Genomic DNA, 23,783 nt, shown 5'->3' with positions numbered 1-23,783 from the left:
GGTCCGTTTAGTCAAAGCTATGGTTTTTCCAGTAGTCATATATGGATGTGAGAGTTGGACTGTAAAGAAAGCTGAGCACCGAAGAATTGATGCTTTTAAACTGTGGTGTTGGAGAAGACTCTTGAGAGTCCCTGGGACTGCAAGGAGATCCAACCAGTCCATTCAGAAGGAGATCAGTCCTGGTTGTTCTTTGGAAGGAATGATGCTAAAGCTGAAACTCCAGTACTTTGGCCACCTCATGCGAAGAGTTGACTCATTGGAAAAGACTCTGATGCTGGGAGGGATTGGAGGCAGGAGGAGAAGGGGACGCCAGAGGATGAGGTGGCTGGATGGCATCACTGACTCGATGGACGTGAGTTTGAGTGAACTCCGGGAGTTGGTGATGGACAGGGAGGCCTGGCGTGCTGAAATTCATGGGGTTCCAAAGAGTCGGACTGAGCGACTGAACTGAACTGAGGGTCTCCTTATGTGTCTTTAAAAGCTAAATTATTTTTCATATAACAATATATTTTTTACAATTTTGAACCTGAAAACATTTTGCACTTGAAGATCAAAAATTTGTGATTATAGTGATATTTTTATACTCATCACAACATAGTTTATCTTATATGAAACTATACAGTAATTAGCAATTTGCTGTAAGAAGCTTTATTTACTCATTCCTCCATAAAATAACATTTGTATTCTTACAATTAGATCGTTATTTATGGAATTGTTTTTTCTTCTTGATAAGGAAACTAACTGGATAAGATTGCATTAATCATTTTTGAGACTGTGCTATGAAAGCTAATTTTCTACTTTTCTGTACATGCATTTAGTAATTATATATGTTAAATGACTCTTGCTAAAATTAGATCCCACCAAAGGCACAAGGTAAATGTATCAAAACTAGTATTGTTCGTATCTCTGTCTCTTTTGATTAATGTAAAATACTGTAATTTCTTTCAGTTGTTTGGAGGAAAATTTGAATGTCCATCTATGGCTATTTAAGTAAAAGTTTGAGCTATCTTATGTAATGTATAGAAAGTTAAGAATTCATTCAAGAATTTTAATGCTTTTATTTCTTTATCCTTGGATTTCCACATTTGTGGATATGGTATGTGAGAATGCTTTTTCTAGGAAGATGAATACATTTTGTTATTGTTTAGTCATTAAGTCATGTCCAACTCTTCTGCAGCTCTGTGGACTGTGTAGCCCACCAGGCTTCTCTATCCATGGGGTTTCTCGGGCAAGAACACAGAGAAAGTGCTTCACAAGATAGTGCTTCATAAAATGACTTTGTTTTCTTATTTTTTACTGGCGTGGTACCAATGGCTATTTCTTTTAAAGTTTTTATTAATTTATTTTTATGAATAAGTTGTATATTCTTAAGTTGCACAATTCAAAAGATAAGAGAAAGTGCTTCATGCAGTGTCTCTCTCACTCGTTTCTCAGTTCTTCTCCTAGGAGGCAGTCACAGTTACCGAGTTCTTTGAGTATCACTCTAGAGATACCTTCTGAATGTATAAGCAGAATGTCTCTCTCTTTCCCGCTCATTAAATTTTTTTTGGTAACAAAAATAAAACATCTTGCTTTTTTCTTTCCCCACTTCAGTATGTGTCAAGAGATTTTTTTTTTTTTTATCAGTACTTGAAGGGCTTCTTTATATTTAAGGGGAAATGGCTATATTAGAAGGAGCTGAACTGCCCATGCTGCTGCTGCTGCTGCTGCTGCTAAGTCGCTTCAGTCGTGTCCGACTCTGTGCGACCCCATAGACAGCAGTCCACCAGGCTCTGCCGTCCCTGGGATTCTCCAGGCAAGAACACTAGAGTGGGTTGCCATTTCCTTCTCCATTGCGTGAAAGTGAAAAGTGAAAGTGAAGTCGCTCAGTTGCAACCCACTCGTAGCGACCCCATGGACTGCAGCCTACCAGGCTCCTCCATCCATGGGATTTTCTAGGCAAGAGTACTGGAGTGGCTTACCATTGCCTTCTCCAGTACTGCCCATACTTCTTACCAAAGGGTAAAAAATGTTAAAATAATGTTGGATTACTTGTTATATCTATATAGAGATAGAAAAGTAACATAATCACATGAGATGACAATGTGTTTAATTGTCATATATATAGATATGCTTGGAAGAAGTGTTTTGTTAGAAATGTGATGTTATATTTAAATCACAGTTATTTTACATTTTGCATATTATAGAAATAATAAATTTCTATTTTAAATAATTTTCTTATAGCCTCAATGATTTAAAAATGAAAAGCAAAACTACTTTTTCCACTTATTTTGGCAAAAGTATGTAAGTCCATTATAATCTTCGTATTTTCTCTTTTCCTATGTCCCATTTTCCCTAGGCCAACCTGAGGTCTCAAATAAAACTCCTCTGAAAGAGTACCATGAATCTTCTGCTTTCTGCACTAAATCCTGAATTGACTGAAGGTTCTGGGAACTTATTTTCAAAGCACCTAATTAAATGGGACTTTGAGTGACTTGTAGTCTCCATTGCTTTATCTATATTCCATTCAGCTGTCAGTCAGTTTCACACTGCTCCAGTCTTGAAGCTGATAACATCTAGAGGCAGTAATTTTATGGTTAAGGTTGTAAGACATTCCACCCTTAGAAATCTTGATAAAGTAGAAGGTTAAGACACACAAAATGATGGGGCCTTCAGCCACTCCTTAGCATAGCTGATGGAGTCCTCCTGAATTTCTAAAGCAAAATAGAATGTGTTATTTTAATGTTTAGCTATTTCACACTCAAACAGCATTTCAGAACCCCGGGTATGTTGCAACATGCCAAAAATGGTAGATTTTATTTCAGCCAAAATCTAGATTAGGAGTGTTTAATGATGTTTGTAAATTCTGATTATAAATACGGAAGTTAACTATGTTCCAGGTGACCTGTTGCATAACTTTTCACTTGCTCCTTATATTTCTAAATCAAATTGCAAGCTAATTTACTAGTTTGAAACTAATATAGATTTTGATGGAAAAAATCACTGATGTTTCATTTGTGGAAACTGTGTGATCCAGATAAAATATAAAATGTATTGCTAGCAAATGTAAATATACTGTCATCTGTGAGTTACGTATGAGTCAGCTTTAGACCCATAAAATTTTAATACTGCCTGTTCTGCTGATCCATGTCTTTTAATTTAATGAGGCTAAAGATCACATGATGCCTATGACCAAATGTCAATTCTCAAATGAGAGAGAATTTTTCCGTATTCCCGTGTTTATGAGTTCAAACTCCAAAAGCATGTGATTTGGTTAAAACTTTCTCAGCAAGCACAACTACAGTTGTATTTATTGGCCATGGAATTATTTGGTTTCTTTTAAAATCTAGACTTTAAAAAAATTGGTGCCCCAAAATTTCATGGGTTAGGGATTTTGTAAACTAACTCTAGAATGTTAAAGTAATTTAACTCATTTATTTTAACTTTACCCACTATAAGTTTTAGTAACTTTTCTCATCACCTTGTGAGAAAGGAATATGTGATTTATTAATTGTGCTTTCAAAATTATAGGAAAGAGGTGGTTAGACAGGAGAAGGAAATATAAAATTAGAAAGGGGGTAAAGAGGTCAGAGTTTGTAGATATGACTGTATACTTGATAAAAAAAATCAGAGAGAATCAAATGAAAATCTGTAACAAATAATAGGAGAATTTAGTAATGTGACTTAGTACAAAATTTATATACAAAGAAATCCATAGCTTTTCTATATACAAATGACAGTAGTTAGAAAATAAGCAAAGACATAATTTATAATAAACTCAAAACATACCAGGCAGTAAGCTAATAATATATGTGCAAGATCTAGCTGTTGAATAAAACTTTTTAAAGTTCCTAAGGGACACAAAAGTAAGCTTGAGTAATTGAAGAAGTTTCACTATCAAATATTTTGAATCTCCATAAATTAACTTAAAAAATTTTAATATGATCTCAATCAAGATACCAGTAGGTTTTTTCTTTTCTAAGAAAGGCTGTTTACATAAATAAACCTACCTACAAGAATAGTGAAGAAAGTTGTGTAAAAAGAAAACTAATGATGAATGACATGGGATACAAATGTCCATACCAGTTATTCAAATGTACATAATACTTAAAACAATTATCTATGCACATGAATAGGCTAATATAGGCCAGTAATAGACTAAAAATCATAAATAGGCCAAATGCATTTAGGAATATAAAAATGGCATTGCCTGTGGGTAGAAAAATGATGAACTATTGATAAATGATGTTTGAGACAACTGGGTAACTATTTTAAAGAGAAAATTAGATTGGTTCCATACATTACTCCAAATATAAAAATTAATTTCACTTGGAAGGAAAAATATTTTTATTATCATTCTCTTATAATGGGGAAACTATATAAAATTTAGATCCTACAAAAAAATACATTGGTGTGATCAGCTCCATAAAAGTAAAAACATTCCATATGAAAGAAACCACAACAAAAAAAGGCAACAGTGAAGCAACAACCTCACATCAAGTTTTGAAACATTATATTCAAAGCATGAATTCATTTAATATACAGACCACTCTTAGAAATCCTTCAGAAGAAAAAAAGACCAAAAATGAAGAAAGCATTTGAAGAAGCAATCTACTGAAAAAGAAATGAAAAATAAACTACAAAGAGATACTATTTTTTCTGTCTCACACAGGCAAAACTAAAAAGTTAGTAAACCTTGGCAAAGGCATAAGGAAATAGGCAGTCCCATGTTCTTAAGAAACTATATTGGTATAGGATTGGTGAGCAATAGGAAATTTTAATCAAGATTAAAAATACACATATCTATTGACTCAGAGAAGACAATGGCAACCCACTCCAGTACTCTTGCCTGGAGAACCCCATGGACAGAGAAGCCTGGTGGACTGCAGTCCATGTGGTCGCTAAGAGTCAGACACGACTGAGCAACTTCACTTTCACTTTTCACTTCCATGCATTGGAGAAGGAAATGGCAACCCACTCCAGTGTTCTTGCCTGGAGAATCCCAGGGACGGGGGAGCCTGGTGGGCTGCCGTCTATGGGGTCGCACAGAGTCGGACACGACTGAAGTGACACAGCAGCAGCAGCGGCATTGACTCAGAGTAGTTATAAGAATTTAATCCACTGGTGATACTTTTACATATGTGAAATGCTGCATAAACAACTATATTCATTCAAGTTATTTGTATTAGAAAAAGATTGGAAGAAGCCTAATTGTCCATCACCAGAAAAATAAATATGTATTTTTCTGTTTGTCCATTCAGTGGGATTTTATACAGTCATTAAAAAGAGTGAGGCAGTGTGTATGTGTATATATGTGTGTAAATAGATATGGAAAGATCCCCAAATATATTGTTAAATGAAAAAACAAGTAGTGTGTATATGTGTGCATGTGTGTGTACATTGAATAGAAACATACTTTTTTCTATGAAAGAAAGAAAGTGAAAGTGTTAGTCACTCAGTCATGTCCGAGTCTTCATGACCTCATGAACTGTAGTCAGGCTTCTCTGTCCATGGGATTTCCCAGACAAGAATGTTGGAGTGGGTTGCCATTTCCTTCTCCAGGGAATTTTCCCTACCCAGGGATAAACCCAGATCTCCTGCATTGCAGGCCGATTCTTTACTGCCTGAGCCACCAGGGAAGCCCCATACATTCCTATATGCTTATATAAGTACAAAGATATCTCTAGAAGAATGCAAGAAGGAAAAAGGGTGGGAGGCATATGAATATATTTTTAGTTAAAAAGTGATTTATTATTTAAAAAAAATTCAGGCAAGCTCTTAATGGTTATAAAGTGTATCTACCCAAATGCATGTGACTACAACCTTTTCTTTCACTTTATGCCCAATAAAAGATTGTCCACGAGGTATCATGGTTCAAATTAAACCTTGATCCTTGGTTTTAGAAAATGTCCTCTTTTATTAGACTGTAGAAAGCTTAGAGAATGAAAACTTGCATTAAATTTAGTAAAGATGTGTAGAACCATTCTTACTATTAAATATTTTGGAGTGAAAGTGAACATTTAGTATTTTTATTCGTGTACTCAGAGTCTGGATTGTTCTCTTTAATCACTAACTCTCTCAGTCATTTATTGAGCAATCACTATTGACCAGGCACTGTGCTTCTATGGATGTAAAGGTTCACAGTATGGGTAATAGAGCTAATTTCATCACTGAAAGAAAGGTACCTAATACTCCAAGGCAAAAAATGGAAATCCGCAAAGAGCCCCAAACTTCTTTCAAGTGGTTAGCTTTCATTTTCTTTCTTATCACATTATTTTTTAAATTACAAATGTTAATATGTTATAAATTGATTAATTTTAGATTCACCAAAATTATGATTATCTTCTGTTTATGTTACTAATATAAATTGCAAAATATCTAAAAGTTGGGTAAGATTGACTAGCAAGAGAATGAAGAGAGGCAAAAGTTCAAATAATGCTTAAGAAACACACCTTACATAGAGTTAGCCGGGGCCATTGTAGGAATACCTGTTACTGCTTTATTTATTCTCCCTGAAGTATTAATTGCAGTCTAACCCTGGCAAAGAAAAAGATTTGATCTTGTTTAGTACAAGTTTCAAGTTTCAGTCACTCAGTCCTGTCCGACTCTGCAACCCCATGGACTGTAACACTCCAGGTTTCCCTGTCCTTCATCAACTCCCGGAGCCTGCTCAAATTCATGTCCATCAAGTCGGTGATGCCATCCAACCATCTCATCCTCTATCATCCCCTTCTCCTCCTGCCTTCAATCTTCCCCACAATCAGGGCCTTTTCTAATGAGTCAGCTCTTCGCGTCAGGTGGCCGAAGTATTAGAGTTTGAGCTTCAGCATCAGTCCTTCAAGTGAATATTCAGGACTGATTTCCTTTAGGATTGACTGATTTGACTTCCTTGCAGTCCAAGGGACTGTCAAGAGTCTTCTCCAACAGCACATTTCAAAAGCATGAATTCTTTGGTGCTCACCTTTCTTTATAGTCCAACTCTCACATCCATACATGACTACTGGAAAACCCATAGTTTTGACTAGATGGACCTTTGTTGGCAAAGTAATGTCTCTGCTTTTGAATATGCTGTCTAGGTTGATCATAGCTTTTCTTCCAAGAAGCAAGCATCTTTTATTTTCATGGCTGCAGTCATGTTTCCATTGTTTCCCCATCTATTGGCCCTGAAGTGATGGGACCGGATGCCATGATCTTAGTTTTCTGAATGTTGAGTTTTAAGACAACTTTTTTCACTCTTCTCTTTCACTTTTATCAAGAAGTATGTTTAGTACAGTGTTCCTCAAACTTGAATGTACATTATATTTGGAGCATTGATTAAATGCATTTCCAGGCCCCACCCTCAAGCCTTTTGATTGAGTGTGGAGAAGGACCTAAGATTTGCATTTCTTTTAAGTATCTGGTGATTCTGATAATGCTGATCTAGAATTACACTTTGAGAAAACCTCTGTTTTAATGATTAAATGAACTAAATATAAACTGAAAATGTTCATAGTACTCAAAATAGTCTGCAAAAGGCAGATTTGAAATCTTAAATTTGAAAATATAAATTTGGCCTTAAATCCTATCACCTAACCCTAGCCTAGCAGATTCCTGAAGGGTGATTGTAATCCCTAGAGCTTATACAGTTTATATCTTAAAATTAATTTTATATTCATGCATCAGTAACGCTAGTCTCAAAGAGTCCTGGTGAGGGTGGAGGGATGTGGGATTTACAGAATACTCAATGGAGAAGGCAATGGCACCCCACTCCAGTACTCTTGCCTGGAGAATCCCATGGACAGAGAAGCCTGGTAGGCTGCAGTCCATGGGGTCGCTAAGAGTCGGACACGACTGAGCGACTTCACTTTCACTTTTCACTTTCATGCATTGGAGAAGGAAATGGCAACCCACTCCAGTGTTCTTGCCTGGAGAATCCCAGGGACGGGGGAGACTGGTGCGCTGCCCTCTGTGGGGTCGCACAGAGTCGGCCAGGACTGAAGCGACTTAGCAGCAGCATAATAGAAGCCCAAAATGGCAGTGGTTTCAGTTCACTTAGTTAAACCAAATGTTCTCAGAACACATTCAGTTCATGCAAGTATCTTTTGTAGATGTTTTGTTTTGTTTTTTTTTCTTATCAATATTTCAAAATAGCTTGAGGGAATACAAAATTGCCAAAACTTCAGGTTGAAAGCAAAACAATAAAAAAAATTTTAGATGTCATAAAATTATAACTGAGTAAAAAAAATTTCATACAGTTAAACATTTGCAATATCTAAGACTTCTTTTCTTTAAATGCTTAATGTATAAGATTAAGATACTAGCTACTTCTGGTTCAAGAGATGAAAAGCAAAACTGATTAAGTGTGTTTTCTGGGCACTTTAAATTTTTTTAATAGTTAACAACCAGTCCTGAATTTTTCATTGAAACTTTTCTTTAATGTTCATACTTGCTATGGAGTAGTATGTTCACATGTTGATTTCTATATCGGTTGAATGTACAACTTACAGAGTAGTATCGTATTCACAACTTTAGCTTCAGTGAGCTGTTTCTGTCTGCATTGCAGGGATTCATGGGCCCAAGAAACACTTGTAGATCCTTAGAAGGGATCCAGTTACTAGAAGGGACTAACTGGTCACGCAGAGCATTCAATGTTTGGGGGCCACAGTCTACAGTGAAAATACCGTTACATTGTAGCCTTTTACTACTCCTACATACATGCATACATTCATGAGCACACACTTGCATGCACACACATATGACTATTATATATATAATATACATTCATGTACGGAGGACTGAAGCCAAAGTTATGCATACTGTATGCCAGGATATTTGAGTATTCTTCTACTCTATTTGATTTCTGTAATGTTTAAAAAATGCTGGTCGGGGTAGTTGATTTCATAACCTACTAATGGGTTACACCTTACTTTCTGAAAAGTGCTGCTTTGGAAAAACTGGAGAAGAGATCAAAGCATCAGCAGCACATACGAGCAGCCAGGATGCAGTTTTCATTCTTTTTTAAAAAATTTATTTTTAATTGGAGAATGATTACTTTACAATATTGTGTTGGTTTCTGCCATACATCAACATGAATCAGCCACAGGTATACATATGTCCCCTCCCTCTTAAACTCCCACCCACTTCCCATCCCATCTTACCCCTCTAGGTTGTCACAGAGCACTGAATTTGAGCTCCATTCTTTTTATTTTTTTTTCATTATTGTTGTTTTGCATTTCTAACACACGTTCAGATGATTCTAACCAGGGTCTAGGACCACACTTGGAAAACACCTGTGTTGTGATTATATAGACTAAATCCAGAGTGAAAGGGTTTTTTCCTTTGTGCTCCTGGTTTGAAATACTTACTGTGAAAGTCCCCCGCCATCCAATACACACTAACACACCAGGAGGTGGTCATTTCTAACAGGTATAGGGCAGTTGTCACATGGCTCATGTCAGCGATCACGGGTACTTTTTCTAAACAAGCCACCAAGTAGAAATATTTGTGTCTTGCTGTGCTGTGCTTAGTCGCTCAATCACGTACAACTCTTTGCGACCCCATGGACAGTAGCCCACCAGGCTCCTCTGTCCATGGGGATTCTCCAGGCAAGAATACTGGTGTGGATTGCCATTCCCTCCTCCAGAGGATCTTCCCAACCCAGGGATCGAGCCCAAGTGTACAATCCCACATTGCAGGCAGATTATTTACCTTCTGAGCCACAAGGGAAGCCCAAGAATACTGGAGTGAGTACCCTATCCCTTTCTCCAGGGCTCTTCCTGACCTAGGAATCAAACCAGGGTACCATGCATTGCAGGTGGATTCTTTACCAGCTGAGCTACCAGGGGAAACCCATTTGTATCTTACTTGATCTCAAATTCAAACAAAATGTAAAGTCAAGAGTTCAGGAGAAAAGTTATCACAAAGGAAATTTCCAGTCTTAAGTGTATTCTCTTCATTGGGTTTCTCTAACGAATTTACTTTCCTTTTACAAGGAAACAAAAATGATGTTTCTCTAAAAAATGTTAACTTGTGAGGTTAATAAAATAACCCATATTAATAAGAAAATTAATCATTATATAACTATTTTATGATAAGTAAAATTAACTATCATTCAAAACTTTTTGTTGCTTTGTAACTTGATCATTTTGAAATCATTTTCAAGCAATGCTTATTCATCATATTTAAGCCCTTTCTATTAGAAAATGAATCTTATTAATAGCAAATCATTTAACAAATTTTAATCTTAAAAGCCACTCCTCAGAAGATATTTTGTTAAAAACAGTGATATTTCCACTTGATTAATGTTCATGTTGTATTTGTATAAAATGGAAATTATGTTGAATGTAGAGTGATAAATCTTGGATTCCAGTCTCCAGGTGTATAAATACCTATATAATCCCAGAGACATTCAATTTTCTGATCTGTGAAAAGGAGATAATATTGCTTGCCTTTGCTGTTTCACAAAGTTGTGAAGATCAAATGAGATTTAATCTAAAAAGGCTTTATAAATCATAAAACATTGTGGTATTATTTTCTATTTTTAAATTGCTTTCTTAGTTCTAGAAAGGAAATAATTTCTACCAATGAGACCAATTTTAATTATAGTGGTAGTTGAATATATCAATCTTGACCTTCAGTCTTTAAAAAAGATTAAAAGCCATTTCAGAGTCACTAGAAAATGCCTTGACCTATAGACAATGAATAAGTTGATATAATTATTCTTTTTCCTTCTGTTAATGGCATGTAATTGAATGGTCGATATTTACATTAAGACAAAGTTCTAACTGTCCACATTTATGATATTCTATTTGGGCCATGGAATAGATGCCCATAATATGTATATAAATCACATGTACAGGGGACCCTCTTTTTGGCCCTGAGCAACTCCTGCAAAAAGATTCAGCATCTCTCAGTTTGAGGTCAACCTTCCTGTTCCTTTTCACTGAAGGTGATTGACATTCCCCAACATTGATGCATCCTGATGTTTGAAATAAGATTAGCTCTAAAACAACTGTTTCCAGAATTACTTAAATAACTCTCTCTCTTAGAAGTAATGGTGATGACAAAATTAATGTCAACAATAAATAAAAGACTCAATACCTCTCCAAGTTTCTCTGCATTTGAACCTGAGATTTACCTTTATGACAGCATCAACTGCCCCTAAATGAAGCCTGTGCTCCAGCCAGTTTTGACTCCTTGTACCTAAGGTATGTGTGAGTGGCATCAATTTTACTGATGATGTTGTGGAGGAAAGAGCTGAGGGTAAAGGGTCACACACTGCAGAGTCCCTCAGAGCCCCTCTGCACCACCTGTCCTCCCCAGTCTGCCCATCATCTGCCAATGAACGTTCCCTTCCACTCTGCCCAGGTCCCAGTCTCCTCAAATCTCTCAACCCTCCAGCAGAGCACTTAAAGCCTGATGATAGCTCTGCAAAACAAGATGCCATCCTGTGATAAGGATTCTCCTGCGTGAAAAGGCAACAGGGAACCATAAATACCAATTATAAATAATGATGGGGAGTTATAAATAATAGGCAAAATGCTTTTTTCTTGTTACATTTTTCTCTTTAAAAATATTTGCTGCTTTAGTAAAAGTACAATATTGATCTCTTTGAGCTCTGGAAAAGAGAATACAAACACTGTATTTACCGGACCTCAGACAGCATTTGACCCCTCTCCTGTGCTCTCTCATCCTCTTTTCTTAAGGGCTTGGTGTGACTTTTCTAAGTCTGTATCATGACACTGATTCTTGGGTGAATATCTTACTAGCCTCAAGTTACCCTGGGTGCTTGGAGACTCTCCACCTGTCCTTTGATTCTAACAAGGCAACGTTAGCATTTCAGTGATTGGAAAAGAGTCTGCAGCCTGATATTTAGGTCACATTCTTAGTGTGGAGAAACTTTTGCCCAAATGAGGGAAGCCCTGGTATTCTGTCTTTTGAGAATTCAGTGTTTGGTTGTGGGAACCGAGTCATTTACTTTACTTCTCCAGTTCCTAACTGGTGACACAAACCCAGACATTGTTTTGTCGTAGCAACTGGTGTTACCTTCCTCTCTTTCTTCACCCAATTTAGGCTTCACTCAGAGCAAAACTCATGGGTGTCCCTGCTGATGAAGTCTGGGTTTCCCTGAATAGTCTTCACTGTAAAATATTCTCAGCAGATGCTCAAACCAGATCTTTAGAATTATGCTCCGTAGTGCTTTGTCATGCAGCACACTGCAAAGCAGTCTTCTGTCTTCCTGCTATTGTGTGGTCAGGAAGAAACCTGGCCTGTGCATGTAGGAAGCTCTCCACATTTCCCGAATTCTGACTCTTCAGACTTTGCCAGGCATTCTGTTGGGGTAGCATCTGAGGTTGGTCATCCCACACTTGTAACTCCTATAGCTGGAAAACTTTTCATTGATCTCTGTCATTTTTCTGACCGAAAGAGTGGTCAGTCTTCTAATATTTCAATGATGTTTCTAAACACAGTGTGAAATCCTCTTTTCCAGTTTCTGAAAATGTTTCTGCAGTAGCACTGGAGCAAGGGTTTCTCTCTCTGATAACTACCCTCAGAGTAGATTCCCATTCTCATAGGAATCCTGTTTTACCTGGTGAATCTGGAGGGTTTTAACTTGCCCCAAGTATTAATATATTACTAAGTATCTTTTTTTATCTTCCAGAAAAGACTTATTTTTCTAAGAATTTGTGTGCCCATTGTGGCTGAAATATCAGTTTCTTACCTGCTCTTTCACACAGGGAGTTTTAAGTCTCACCCACTCCATTAATCACACTTACAAGCCTGGCTTTCCAGGCCGAACATCTCATCTCAAATAGAGCATCCCACCATTTGATCTAAGAGTAGTTGCCATAGCTTCTTACCTGATTATGAGGCAGTAGTACAGGATCACCATGGACCAGTCTAAACCTCAAAGCAACACGTATCCTAGCATTAGATAATCGTGGAGAGAACGTGTGCACTATTAGACGCTCAGTCCTAGGATTGTTAAGAGACACAACTGGGCTATAACATACCTTAGTTCAGAGAACTTATTTTTACAAAAAAAGGAAAGGAAACAAGCTAAGCTATTAGTCCAAAGCTTAATTAGTTTAGGGAAGAAATGGAAAATGTTTGTTTACTGCACTCAATTTTTAATTGTCAAAAACAACAAATCCTTTAGTCATAAAGCAATGGAAATTGCTGTTAACAAGCAAATCTGAATGAGGATCTCTCCCACATTATTGCTCTGCTCTTACATTTTTGGTGATTTTTACCTTTCACCTAAACCTCTAAAATCACAGGAAACAGATTATTTTATTTTTAAATAGACTAAAATCTAATTTCAAATTTTCCATATTTAAACTTAAAAAAAAAAGTAGGCATTTTAGCAAATTAGAGTTTTGAGCAAATTCTTCCTAGAGGAGATTTACAGTCACTTAAGGATGGGACTCTTCAGCTATCTCTTGATACATGTTTTCTCTCTGAAAGTAGGAATACTTATTGATACCTTTTTAAGAGATGTAATACTGAGATTCTTTAGTTTTACAATTTAACATTTAGTAAATTTAGTAGAATTTACATTACTCTTTTTGGCTTGTACAGTATCATTTTCATCAGTTTATTTTCAAGTATAATGATGAAATACATTAACATTCCATCTGGCAAAGAGTATTTCAGAAGCCAGTTTACTTAAGTGTGTGACCTAAAAAAATTTAACAAAATAATAAATTGTGTTCTATCACCTTATGAATTCTTTTAATACATATTTAAGAGTATTTTTCTATAATTTCTAATCTAACATCCTTCTCTGTATTACATTTTATTAACTCTGAGAAAGAAGAACCAGTAACTTGGAGAAATAACATAAAATTAAAGCTACCAATTCCTAAGGAAACTAAATTTAATGTTGGCATAATTGAGACTGAACATTCTATCTATAAAGTATTCTACCATAAAGCAATTGGACACTTGGTGGGAAAAACAAGACTTTGCTCTGCTATGGATTTTGCCATCCTTTTTTTTTTTTTTGGATAGGAGTAGGCAGTATGTTAACATTTCAAGGCATCGTTAATTTCCATAGCTAGTGTAAAATATAACTTATCTATGTTTTAAAGCATGAAATATTTTTCTTAACTGCTTATATGAATATTGATTTGATCAGGTAGCAAAAATAAAAATAATGATTTCTTTCTTATATAGTGTGATTTTAAAATTTAACTTTTGCTAATGTCGTTAATAAAATCCAGTAATCAAATACAGGGTGTTTGGACCCTGATCTTACAGTAAATGCTGTAGTGCTAGGAGCTCAGAGATAGTTATCTTTAAATATGAAGGGATCAACAGCACATCTCATTTATTATTGGCACCTCCTGCTTAATTAAGGTGTTATGATCACTCATCATACGCTGAGATTACACAGAATAAAATTGTTTCTGTGGTTGTCCCTTTTCTTTGTTGGCTCTGAATTATTTTCTCTTCTACATTCCATTTCTGCTATCATTTCTAATATCTCTGCCTCACCACCACATCTTAAAATATGATATAGGATCCACACTTACGTCTAAATGTGTCTATACTAATGATGCTCCACTTCCAAGTTTTAATACAGGGTTTAGAGAGAAATGGTTAGATTTAGTAACTTTTGAACATTAATAGGGTGTCTGCACATTTGCATTAAAATATTAATGTATGTAAAATACAAAATCTGTACTATTTTCCTTTTGTGACAGAATAGGGCAAATATTAAATACTTTTTAGGTGGGAGACTAGAGAGAGAGGTTACTATCTAACATCTTGAACTATGAAAGTCAAGAATGTTTTAACTAGCACAATCCACTGGGGTTCCTGCTCCTCAGGTCTCCCTTCTGATTATAATTGTGGAATATTCAAAAGGTTTACTTTTATGATTGAGCTTATTATTAGTGTGCCTGTTTTTATGTTATTCTCTGGGATTGGGGGGAGGAAGGGGGAAATACACATTTAGTGAGAGCTATTCATTAGCCACCATTGAAGGAGAAATTGAACTTTAAAGAATCTATCAAAAATTCTCTGGTGAGCCTTTTATTACTATCTTGTCTTGAGCCCTTTTTTTAATGACATCTATTATCAGATTGAAATGGCGATTGAGACGCTGCAAAAGTCTGACGGTCTGTCCACTCACAGAAGCTCTCTTCTCAACAGCCATGTAAGTTGCCTCTTCTTCATGTAAACTAATCTCTTGCTTGTTCTGCATGTGTTGCTTGCTTCTAAATGCTTGTTTTATTTATTTACTTATTTATTTTGCTTCTTAACCTTCCTTTCTCAGCTGCTTATGATCTCTATATCACTTAATGGCATTTTTGTACAGTGGACTAGCTAAAAATAGAGCCCACAATATACTACTTCATTAGGATTTTGTACTGTTTTGGTACAGATATAACACATCCAAGTTAATAACAAGCTGCCATGACTGATAAAAAGTGGCTGATGATTTAAATTTTGCTAGTGTGGTCTTTGTTTAAAATGTTATGAAGCAAATGTTTGTAATCTGCATCTTCATGTCTGAGATGGCGAAATGGTTGTCTCTATTTGTATGTCCAGTAATATCCTTTAAGTGGAAAAAACATTAATGCCAAACCCAGTGATAAACTGTTTAAAATAATGTATTTAACAATGGGCAGGAAACAGCTCTCCAGAGGAGCTCAGATCCTAAGACTTAAATAAAAATAAGTCTGGGCCAAGAGAAGAAGTGAGGCTCTAAATAAGCCATAAACTGCTAATAATTGAGATAAAACAGTATTGTTGTTACTATTTCTTAAAGCTTTTAACCATTACCCAGATGCAGTATCACTATAACACTGGTGAGGATAAGAAAGTGATAACCATTTGTGAAACTATGAACATTCTCATTAAATGTTCAAATTATGGGGAATCAATGAAAATTGATTGCGAATTATTTTGTTATCATGATTTCTGAATATATGAGGAAGAGTAAATAGACCTAGACTTAAATCTGTCTAGACAGTTCTTCTGCTAAATTAGTATCAGTAACAGTATAATAAGAATTAGAGTTTTCCCTCCCAACCGACAATGAATTCTTAGAGATAAGTTATTTTTATTTTTATTTTTATTTATTTATTTTTTTTTTTGAGATAAGTTATTTTTAATTCTTCCCCATATTTTATGATGGAACAGTCCAAAATTGGATCACACAAATGAAATAAAATATCATTTTTTTCAATAAACTTTAGCTTATAGAAAATGTTTTCATTATGCTTTTTAAATATGTGGATTTTCAAACATTTAAATTTTATATTCCAGCATAACACAAAATATTTCGTTATGTTCTTACATATTTGTTTTTAGATGAAGTAGTTTGTTTTTCTGTTTTTCCAAAGGGAGGTATCATGGCAAATAAAAACAGGTTAATGCACTTGGAGAATGACTACAATTTTGGTGAAAATTATAGATTATAAATTCTAAAGTAATATATATTTTGGCCCTTCTTTTGAAAGTTTAAGGAATATGATTTTCCCCTTTCTGAAAATTTGTATGCAGTATATCACTCTTTTATATCAATATGTTTCATAGGTATATTCCTGCTGTGTTGGCATGAATCTGTGGTTGTGTGTAAAGGCTGATTTACTATATACTATTAGAATGTTTGTTTTGGGGAGGGGGTGAGGACCACCTGGTGTTTTGTTATGAAAATGGCAAGTGTTGAAAGTGTTGTTTATTTTGGTCAAAAATGTGCAGAGGTATAAAATAAAATTCCTTAAGTTTCCAGTTACTTTTTTGAACTTTCAGACATCCTAGAATTTGTGCTTTGATATTCAATTCACATGTCATTTTCGTTTGAGATATATATTTTAATAAAATATGTGATATGCTTAATTTAACTTGAATTAATCAAATTAATTAGTCTTATGAATAATAATGTGGATATAAGAAAATTTTTTCTTGTATGTTTTGATTTTTAAACTTTTCAGATATTTTAAAATTGTTATTCTCTTACAAAATTCATGAAGCACTAATGTTAACAAATGTGTGTATTAAGCTGCATAAACAGTAGAGACATGTTTTTTACTCTATGGCTTTATATTTTTTATCACATAGCATGGCAGCTCTCCCATACTGTTTACAACTGACAGAGGCCTTTCATTGTATAGAAAGATGGGCATAAATGTTGCTAATGCAGTGATAATCTTTCTCTAAATATCCTGATTCATTGTTACTACACCTCTGAGGTACAGTTACTTTTACTTGAAAATAACACTTTTATAATCAAGTCTTTGGAAATAAAAATGATTCTTTAGATGGGTATAAGTAGTGAAGAAGGAGTCAGTGTTTCTGGTGATGGTCAGGTTTTGTTTTTACCTGAACAGAAAAAAAAAAGGTCCTCCTGTCTTTCTGTCCTTGGAAAGTTAGTGATGCTCCTAATTTTTGTTATATATATATCCAAGGAATAAGCTACTACATGCATTCCAGTTAATAATCACCTGGTGAGGGTATTTTAAATTCTGTTAAACTAATTGGTGATCTTCAGTTGTATAAAAAACATGTGTGAAGTGTTTTCTTTTTAATTTAAATATGGCTAACAATTTCAATGTTAATAAACTGGAAGTTACCTTTATCCCTTCCTATATATGACACAGAAATATTTGAGGTTTGTGGGATTCTTTGAAGTGGACATGAATTCAACTTTATGATGGTAGTTCCCTGACATCAGTGTCTACAAAGGACCGATTTCATTAGGCAAAACTTAGGAGAAATTATCAATAAGTTGTGTTCCATACTTATTAGTCATGATTTTTGAGCTGAAAGTCATTGTCATTCTATTTTGCAACATGGAATAGAATAGATTTTCTATTTTCTCGTTATATATTTGATTATTTGCAATAATTCAGGAGTCTGTTATTAGAGTCAAATAAATAACCCCTGTCAGTATAATCCATCTTGATTGCTTCATTTTTCACCTCTCTTTCTACACATTTGAAGATGGAGTGAGGTATTACACTTTATATCCTTGTTCAGCATATTCTTAAGAATATTTTGTACTGCTGCTCTATTTTTATCATCATCATGCTGTTATCATGCAGGTCAAAATACATTTACAACTTGCCTTTTTCATATCCAACCTCACCAGTGACTGAGTACAGTTACATTGAATGCCATGTTCTATTAACATTATTAACATAATGGCACTTATTTCAGTAATAGCATCATACAGGCAGATGGTAAATATTTATTGACAAGTGAAAATTCTAAGACAGTAAAGATTGATATGTTTTGTCCCCTGATAACATCCCTGGTGCCTAGAACAGTGCCTGGTACCTAGTAGATTCTCACTAAATATTTGCTAAATGATTAAACATAGAAAACAAATAATGGATGGGAAAAGACCTTATCTTACCTTCAGTATTCTAAGTATCTTTGCCAATCATGTGTGCATTTATTTGGGGACTCATACGTGCATCCTTTGTTATGAAGTGTGCTTCGGTTAGGTGTATGTGTGAGCCTTATTGATAGACAGGGTCTTTTCCCTGTATACCATTTGAATGAAAGAATGGCTGGTCTGTCATTTCTTCATGTGGAGCCTTTAGTTTATTTAAATATTTCTAAGTTTTTTGGCATGTTAAAATGTTATGGGTAAATGATGGGTGGTCTTCCTAAATGGAATTAGAATATCTTAATTCTCTTCATTGCAGATTTAAGTTTATTTTATATTCCTTCTCAGTTATAATTAATATAAATTGGTATTTAATGGTTATACTATATCCAATTTGGGATACTCTGGATTATAAATTTAAATGCAGAAATGTTCTTAAGTTAATTGTCCCTAAATTTCATGTAACATGCTTCAGCTTGTACATCTAAAAAGTTCCCTTTAAAATATATAAATAGCTTTAGGCATTTATTTTCACATATACCTTTCACAATTTAGCAAATAACTGTTTCATCAGTTTTGCATTTTAGCTATTGAAATATATTCAGCTCAAAGCAAAATGTTGTTTTATGCTCACTTTCCCTTGACTTGGCTGTGTTGTAAATATAAGTTATGATGAAAATAAGACCTGTCAAAATGCATATCATCAGTGAACTGAACTTAAAATGAATCCTAATGGATAATAATCCATCTGGTAAAAAATGCCAAATGTTACATTTAGATGTTAATTGGTGAATGCAATATGTATTTTTTTTTTAATTTGTCAATCAGTATTTCCCTTTGGGAAAAATAGGAACTGTTCATCTTCCTTAATCTACTCTGATTAATATAGATTAAATGCAAAGGTTGAAAGATGCAATTATCTTGGTTTCGACCCTTACATGAATTTGTTAGTTCATTAGTAGAATACTCAGGTTTTAAAGATAAAAGTTAAAAGTTCCTGTGGTATTTCATAGGCTTTCAAAATCATAAATATAAACAAATATTTTAAGACATTTTATGAAGGAGTAAAAGAAATAGCAATGGTTTATTTCTAAATTAGTAAATGTTAAGGATATTGAATTACTGTCCAAATATATTTTATTAAAGACAAACCCAAGGAAACAATGTATCTTATAACAGGCATTAACTTCCCTGGGGTAACACATGGAGTAAATGCCTTCAGGTTACATTTAACTGCCCAGTTTCTCTTATAATAAAAATTAGTCCCTTCTTAATACTGTTTTAGACGCAAAGATCTGACTTAAAGTTTCGTCACTGTGTCAAAACTCAAAGGTTAAATGCTGGCATGTAGAATGTAGGTTATACTCCTCAGCTAAATTTCAAAATCGTGTATGATAACTCCTAAACCAATTTCTGCTTACACAGTGAGTTTCTAGGAGCACTGCCCTTGTATGTACAGCTGCTGGCAGGCTTCCTTGCTGGAGCTTTCATGGCCACAGCAGAGCCACCTCTCATCCTTCAGGGCTTTTACCTCCACTTGACCTCCCCGTGCTCTTCCCACGAGATCTCCAGGCTTCTGGCAAGGAATAAGAGTTCCTCTTCCTGCAAACAGGGCACAGGGAACAAAGCCCAGCTTTGCTGCTATAAAACTTTATATATATCCACTAGAATATCCACCCTTGTGGAATTTTTCAAACCACTAATGATTTTGTGTACATAATATGTGTATAATTATGTATACACATATGGATGTGTGTGTACATACACAAACACACAAATACATATTACAAATAAACTCAGATTTTTAAAAACTGGACTAGAAATGAAAAATAATCATAAGAATGTAGAACTATATAATGAAAACAATGTTTGCAAAACAGCCAGTGCAAATTGAGTGACTTGCTTAAGCCACTTTAGAGGACCACATGGCCAATCCAATAAAAACTTAGTTTTCTCCAGGTTACTCACTGGGGGCTTGAGTAATATTATTTAGGCTTATGAGTATTTTAAGTCAACCTGTGCTGTAATTATCTTACTATTTCTGTGGAAGCTTTTCTTTGATTAAGAATGGCCTGATTAACATTTTTATATATGCAAACATATCTTTGGACTAAAAGTATTTTATGTTAAACTTTAATTTTGGCACAAGTTTTCACTTTTACAAAAGGCAATTTATGTTAGTACCATTCAAATATTTTATTATGGATTTGTTTTCAAATTATTTTATAGATTTTAAAAATTTATTTAAAAGACAATTCTCTTGATCATGAGATAGTAATAAACTCTCATTTTTAGATATTTATCTTTACTTTTAAGTAACTAAATATTGCAAGGAGACTAGTAAGCTATTAAGGCAGGTTTATGAAATTTTAATTTGTATCTGATTAAATAAATTATTTTCATTTACTTTATATCTTATTAAAAGTATTTTACATCAGATCTGTTGTTATTATTTGTATACTTTTGGTTATAAAGTTCACATTTAAAAATTGATTATTTTTCCATTTCTGAAAAAGTCCTTTAAACCAACACTTCCTATACAGATATATGTTCTGTTCATTAGCAAAGGGATAAATATTTGATTTTTTTATTGATTTTTATTTTTTGATAAATAATTGTGTCATTTTGGCTTTGACAATATGCATTATTATATGAGGACACACACATATATACATATAAACATATCTTTGACATTTTTAACTTTGACATTTTACTGGCATTGTATGTTTCATGCTTGTGGATGGGGGTACTTCATCAGTTCAGTTGCAAAATATTACTGTTTTTCAAAAAATACCTATAGTTTTTAACACATTTGCCCTTTTGTAGTATTTTCTTTATATTTCTTGATCTCAAGGAATTTAAGTCCTTGTAGAATATTCCTTTATATATATTCTGTATTTTGATACTCTTTATTTACTTTATATCCTTTATAGATTTAGAATACCAATGGAAGGCTCTGTCTAGTACATGTACACAAAACAAGAGTCATTACTTTTGTGCAATAGGACAGCAACTAGAGCTGTCCTAACACTATTAAGTGCAGAGACAATGTTTTCCAATCCCAGTTATCTTACTGAAGCATGTGGATAAAATATGTGAAACAGGTTTAATTTGCCATGTTTTATGTGTTGTGTCCATCAGTTGTGCTCATAATCAATGAAGTCTTAAAAATTTAAAAAGGAGTGCTAAAGAGAGGTACTGACCCACTGTTGTAGGCAGAATACTAGGTTGAGCTTTAATAACTGAATATCCCAATCAGTTTACCTCTTCTCTTTATCCTAAATGAATATGTATATGTGAACTTTTTGTATGTGTCATGTTGAATATTCAGGAGTCATGTGTGAATGCCTCCAGAAAAGTTGTTTACTGACAGTAAGGTTACAAATGATTCATATCAAAAAAAATTCTTAATTTTTTGACCATTATAAAAACAAATGCTTATTTTGTATAATCTTTAAAAAAATGTTTAGGGGATTATTGTATATGTTCAGAGGCAATAGGTATATTTAAATGTATTGATGTGCACATGTGCTTCATAGAGAACTTAAAGGCTTTCTGACCAGAACATGAATTTTTATTTTTTTTAAAGTACTCTTTAAAAGAGTACTTTAAAAGAGAAAGAGACACGTGTACCCCAATGTTCATCGCAGCACTGTTTATAATAGCCAGGACATGGAAGCAACCTAGATGTCCATCAGCAGATGAATGGATAAGAAAGCTGTGGTACATATACACAATGGAGTATTACTCAGCCATTAAAAAGAATACATTTGAATCAGTTCTAATGAGGTGGATGAAACTGGAGCCTATTATACAGAGTGAAGTAAGCCAGAAGGAAAAACATAAATACAGTATACTAACGCATATATATGGAATTTAGAAAGATGGTAACGATAACCCTGTATACGAGACAGCAAAAGAGACACTGATGTATAGAACAGTCTTATGGACTCTGTGGGAGAGGGAGAGGGTGGGAAGATTTGGGAGAATGCCATTGAAACATGTGAAATGTCATGTATGAAACGAGATGCCAGCCCAGGTTCAGTGCACGATGCTGGATGCTTGGGGCTGGTGCGCTGGGACGGCCCAGGGGGATGGTATGGGGAGGGGGGAGGGAGGAGGGTTCAGGATGGGGAGCACGTGTATACCTGAAAAAAAAACAAGAAAAAAAAAAAGAAATAAAAGAAAAAAAGAAAGACTATTAAAAATAAATAAATAAATAAATAAAGTACTCTGCTCTGTCCTTTAGGCTTAGTGGCTTATTTTCTAAGCCAACATCAATTTGGGTTTAATGACATAAGTTTTAGTTACATATAAATATCATGTATGACTATTTGAAATGGTTCTGGATAATTGTCTTGGTTAAAGGAAAAAATTTTTAAACATTTTTTTTTTTAGTTTTATTGGATTATATTTGATTTACAATGTTGAGTTAGTTACAGGTGTACAGCAAAGTGACTCACTTGTACATACATATATATTCATTCTTTTTTTTAAATTAATTTTATTTTATTTTTAAACTTTACATAATTGTATTAGTTTTGCCAAATATCAAAATGAATCCATCACAGGTATACATGTGCTAATGGTCTTTTTTATTAAGATTCTGAAAGTGTAGGTTTGAAGTTTGATCACAAATCTTTATGTAAGCAAAATGGAGAGGTGCTTTAGTTTATTTGACTGTCCATATTATCACTTAGTATGTGATTGTGAATTACCGGAGGACAGGGGGAGGTCACATTCGTTTTTGCATCTGATAGGCACCTAGCACATTGCCTGGCTAATAGTTGATGCTAATAAAGGGATTCTTTTACTTCCATAACTTATGTTTAACTTGAATTGCATGTAGAATATCAGCTTTTTATCACACTTCATACGTATGTCATGGAAATTTGGTTTAGACAAGTAATATGTGATATATATGGTACTTTTGTAGCAATAATAACTGATATGTGAGTCATTAGGGAAATGTGTTGGAAACTATATCAGGCCCTGAGACAATTCATGTATGGCCTTAAGAAAGTTATTTATACCTATTTCAATTCTCTTTCTGTAAATAAGGGCTTCCCAGGTGGCACAGTGATAAAGAATCCACCTGCCAATGCAGGAGATGCAAGAGACCTGGGTTTGACAATCCATGGGGTCGCGAAAGAGTCAGACATGACTGAGCATGCATACACATTTGTAAATAAGTAATGAACAGATTGATGATTTAATTTTACTAACATTGAAACTCGGTAATGCCTAGATTTGATTTTTCTAAAAATTTCTTGCACATACTGTACTTTCAAGATGATTTTTTAAAAATACACACAGGACAACATAAAACTTTATTTTCTTAATTTATTTTTTAATTGGAGGAAAATTGTTTTACCATGTTGCGTTGGCTTATGCTGTACAACAACTCAGATCAGCCATAATTATGCAGACATCCCCTTCCTCTTGAGCCTCCCTCCCCTCCCTGAATCCCACCCCTCTA

The 23,783-nt window shown here is 34.4% G+C and overlaps 1 protein-coding gene across 8 annotated transcripts in view; it reads left to right on the top strand.

Annotated features, from left to right (window-relative positions):
• RFX3 (regulatory factor X, 3 (influences HLA class II expression)) overlaps nucleotides 1–23,783 on the top strand; it is a 333,454-nt gene that overhangs the window by 228,017 nt on the left and 81,654 nt on the right. For 7 of the 8 annotated variants that reach the window (XM_010860700.1, XM_010860702.1, XM_010860699.1 and 4 more), the window contains one exon: nucleotides 15,047–15,121. The exons of the other annotated variant lie outside the window; for it this stretch is intronic. In XM_010860700.1, the coding sequence (XP_010859002.1) occupies nucleotides 15,047–15,121 (75 nt within the window). The remainder of the gene's footprint in view (nucleotides 1–15,046; nucleotides 15,122–23,783) is intronic. 8 annotated transcript variants of the gene reach the window in all.

This window comes from Bison bison, unplaced genomic scaffold (genome assembly GCF_000754665.1).
Source record: "Bison bison bison isolate TAMUID 2011002044 unplaced genomic scaffold, Bison_UMD1.0 scf7180017864469, whole genome shotgun sequence".
In the NCBI taxonomy this organism is placed as follows: domain Eukaryota; kingdom Metazoa; phylum Chordata; class Mammalia; order Artiodactyla; family Bovidae; genus Bison; species Bison bison.
Note: the sequence above shows the minus strand (reverse complement) of the source record. Positions and strands in the feature narration are given on the sequence as shown.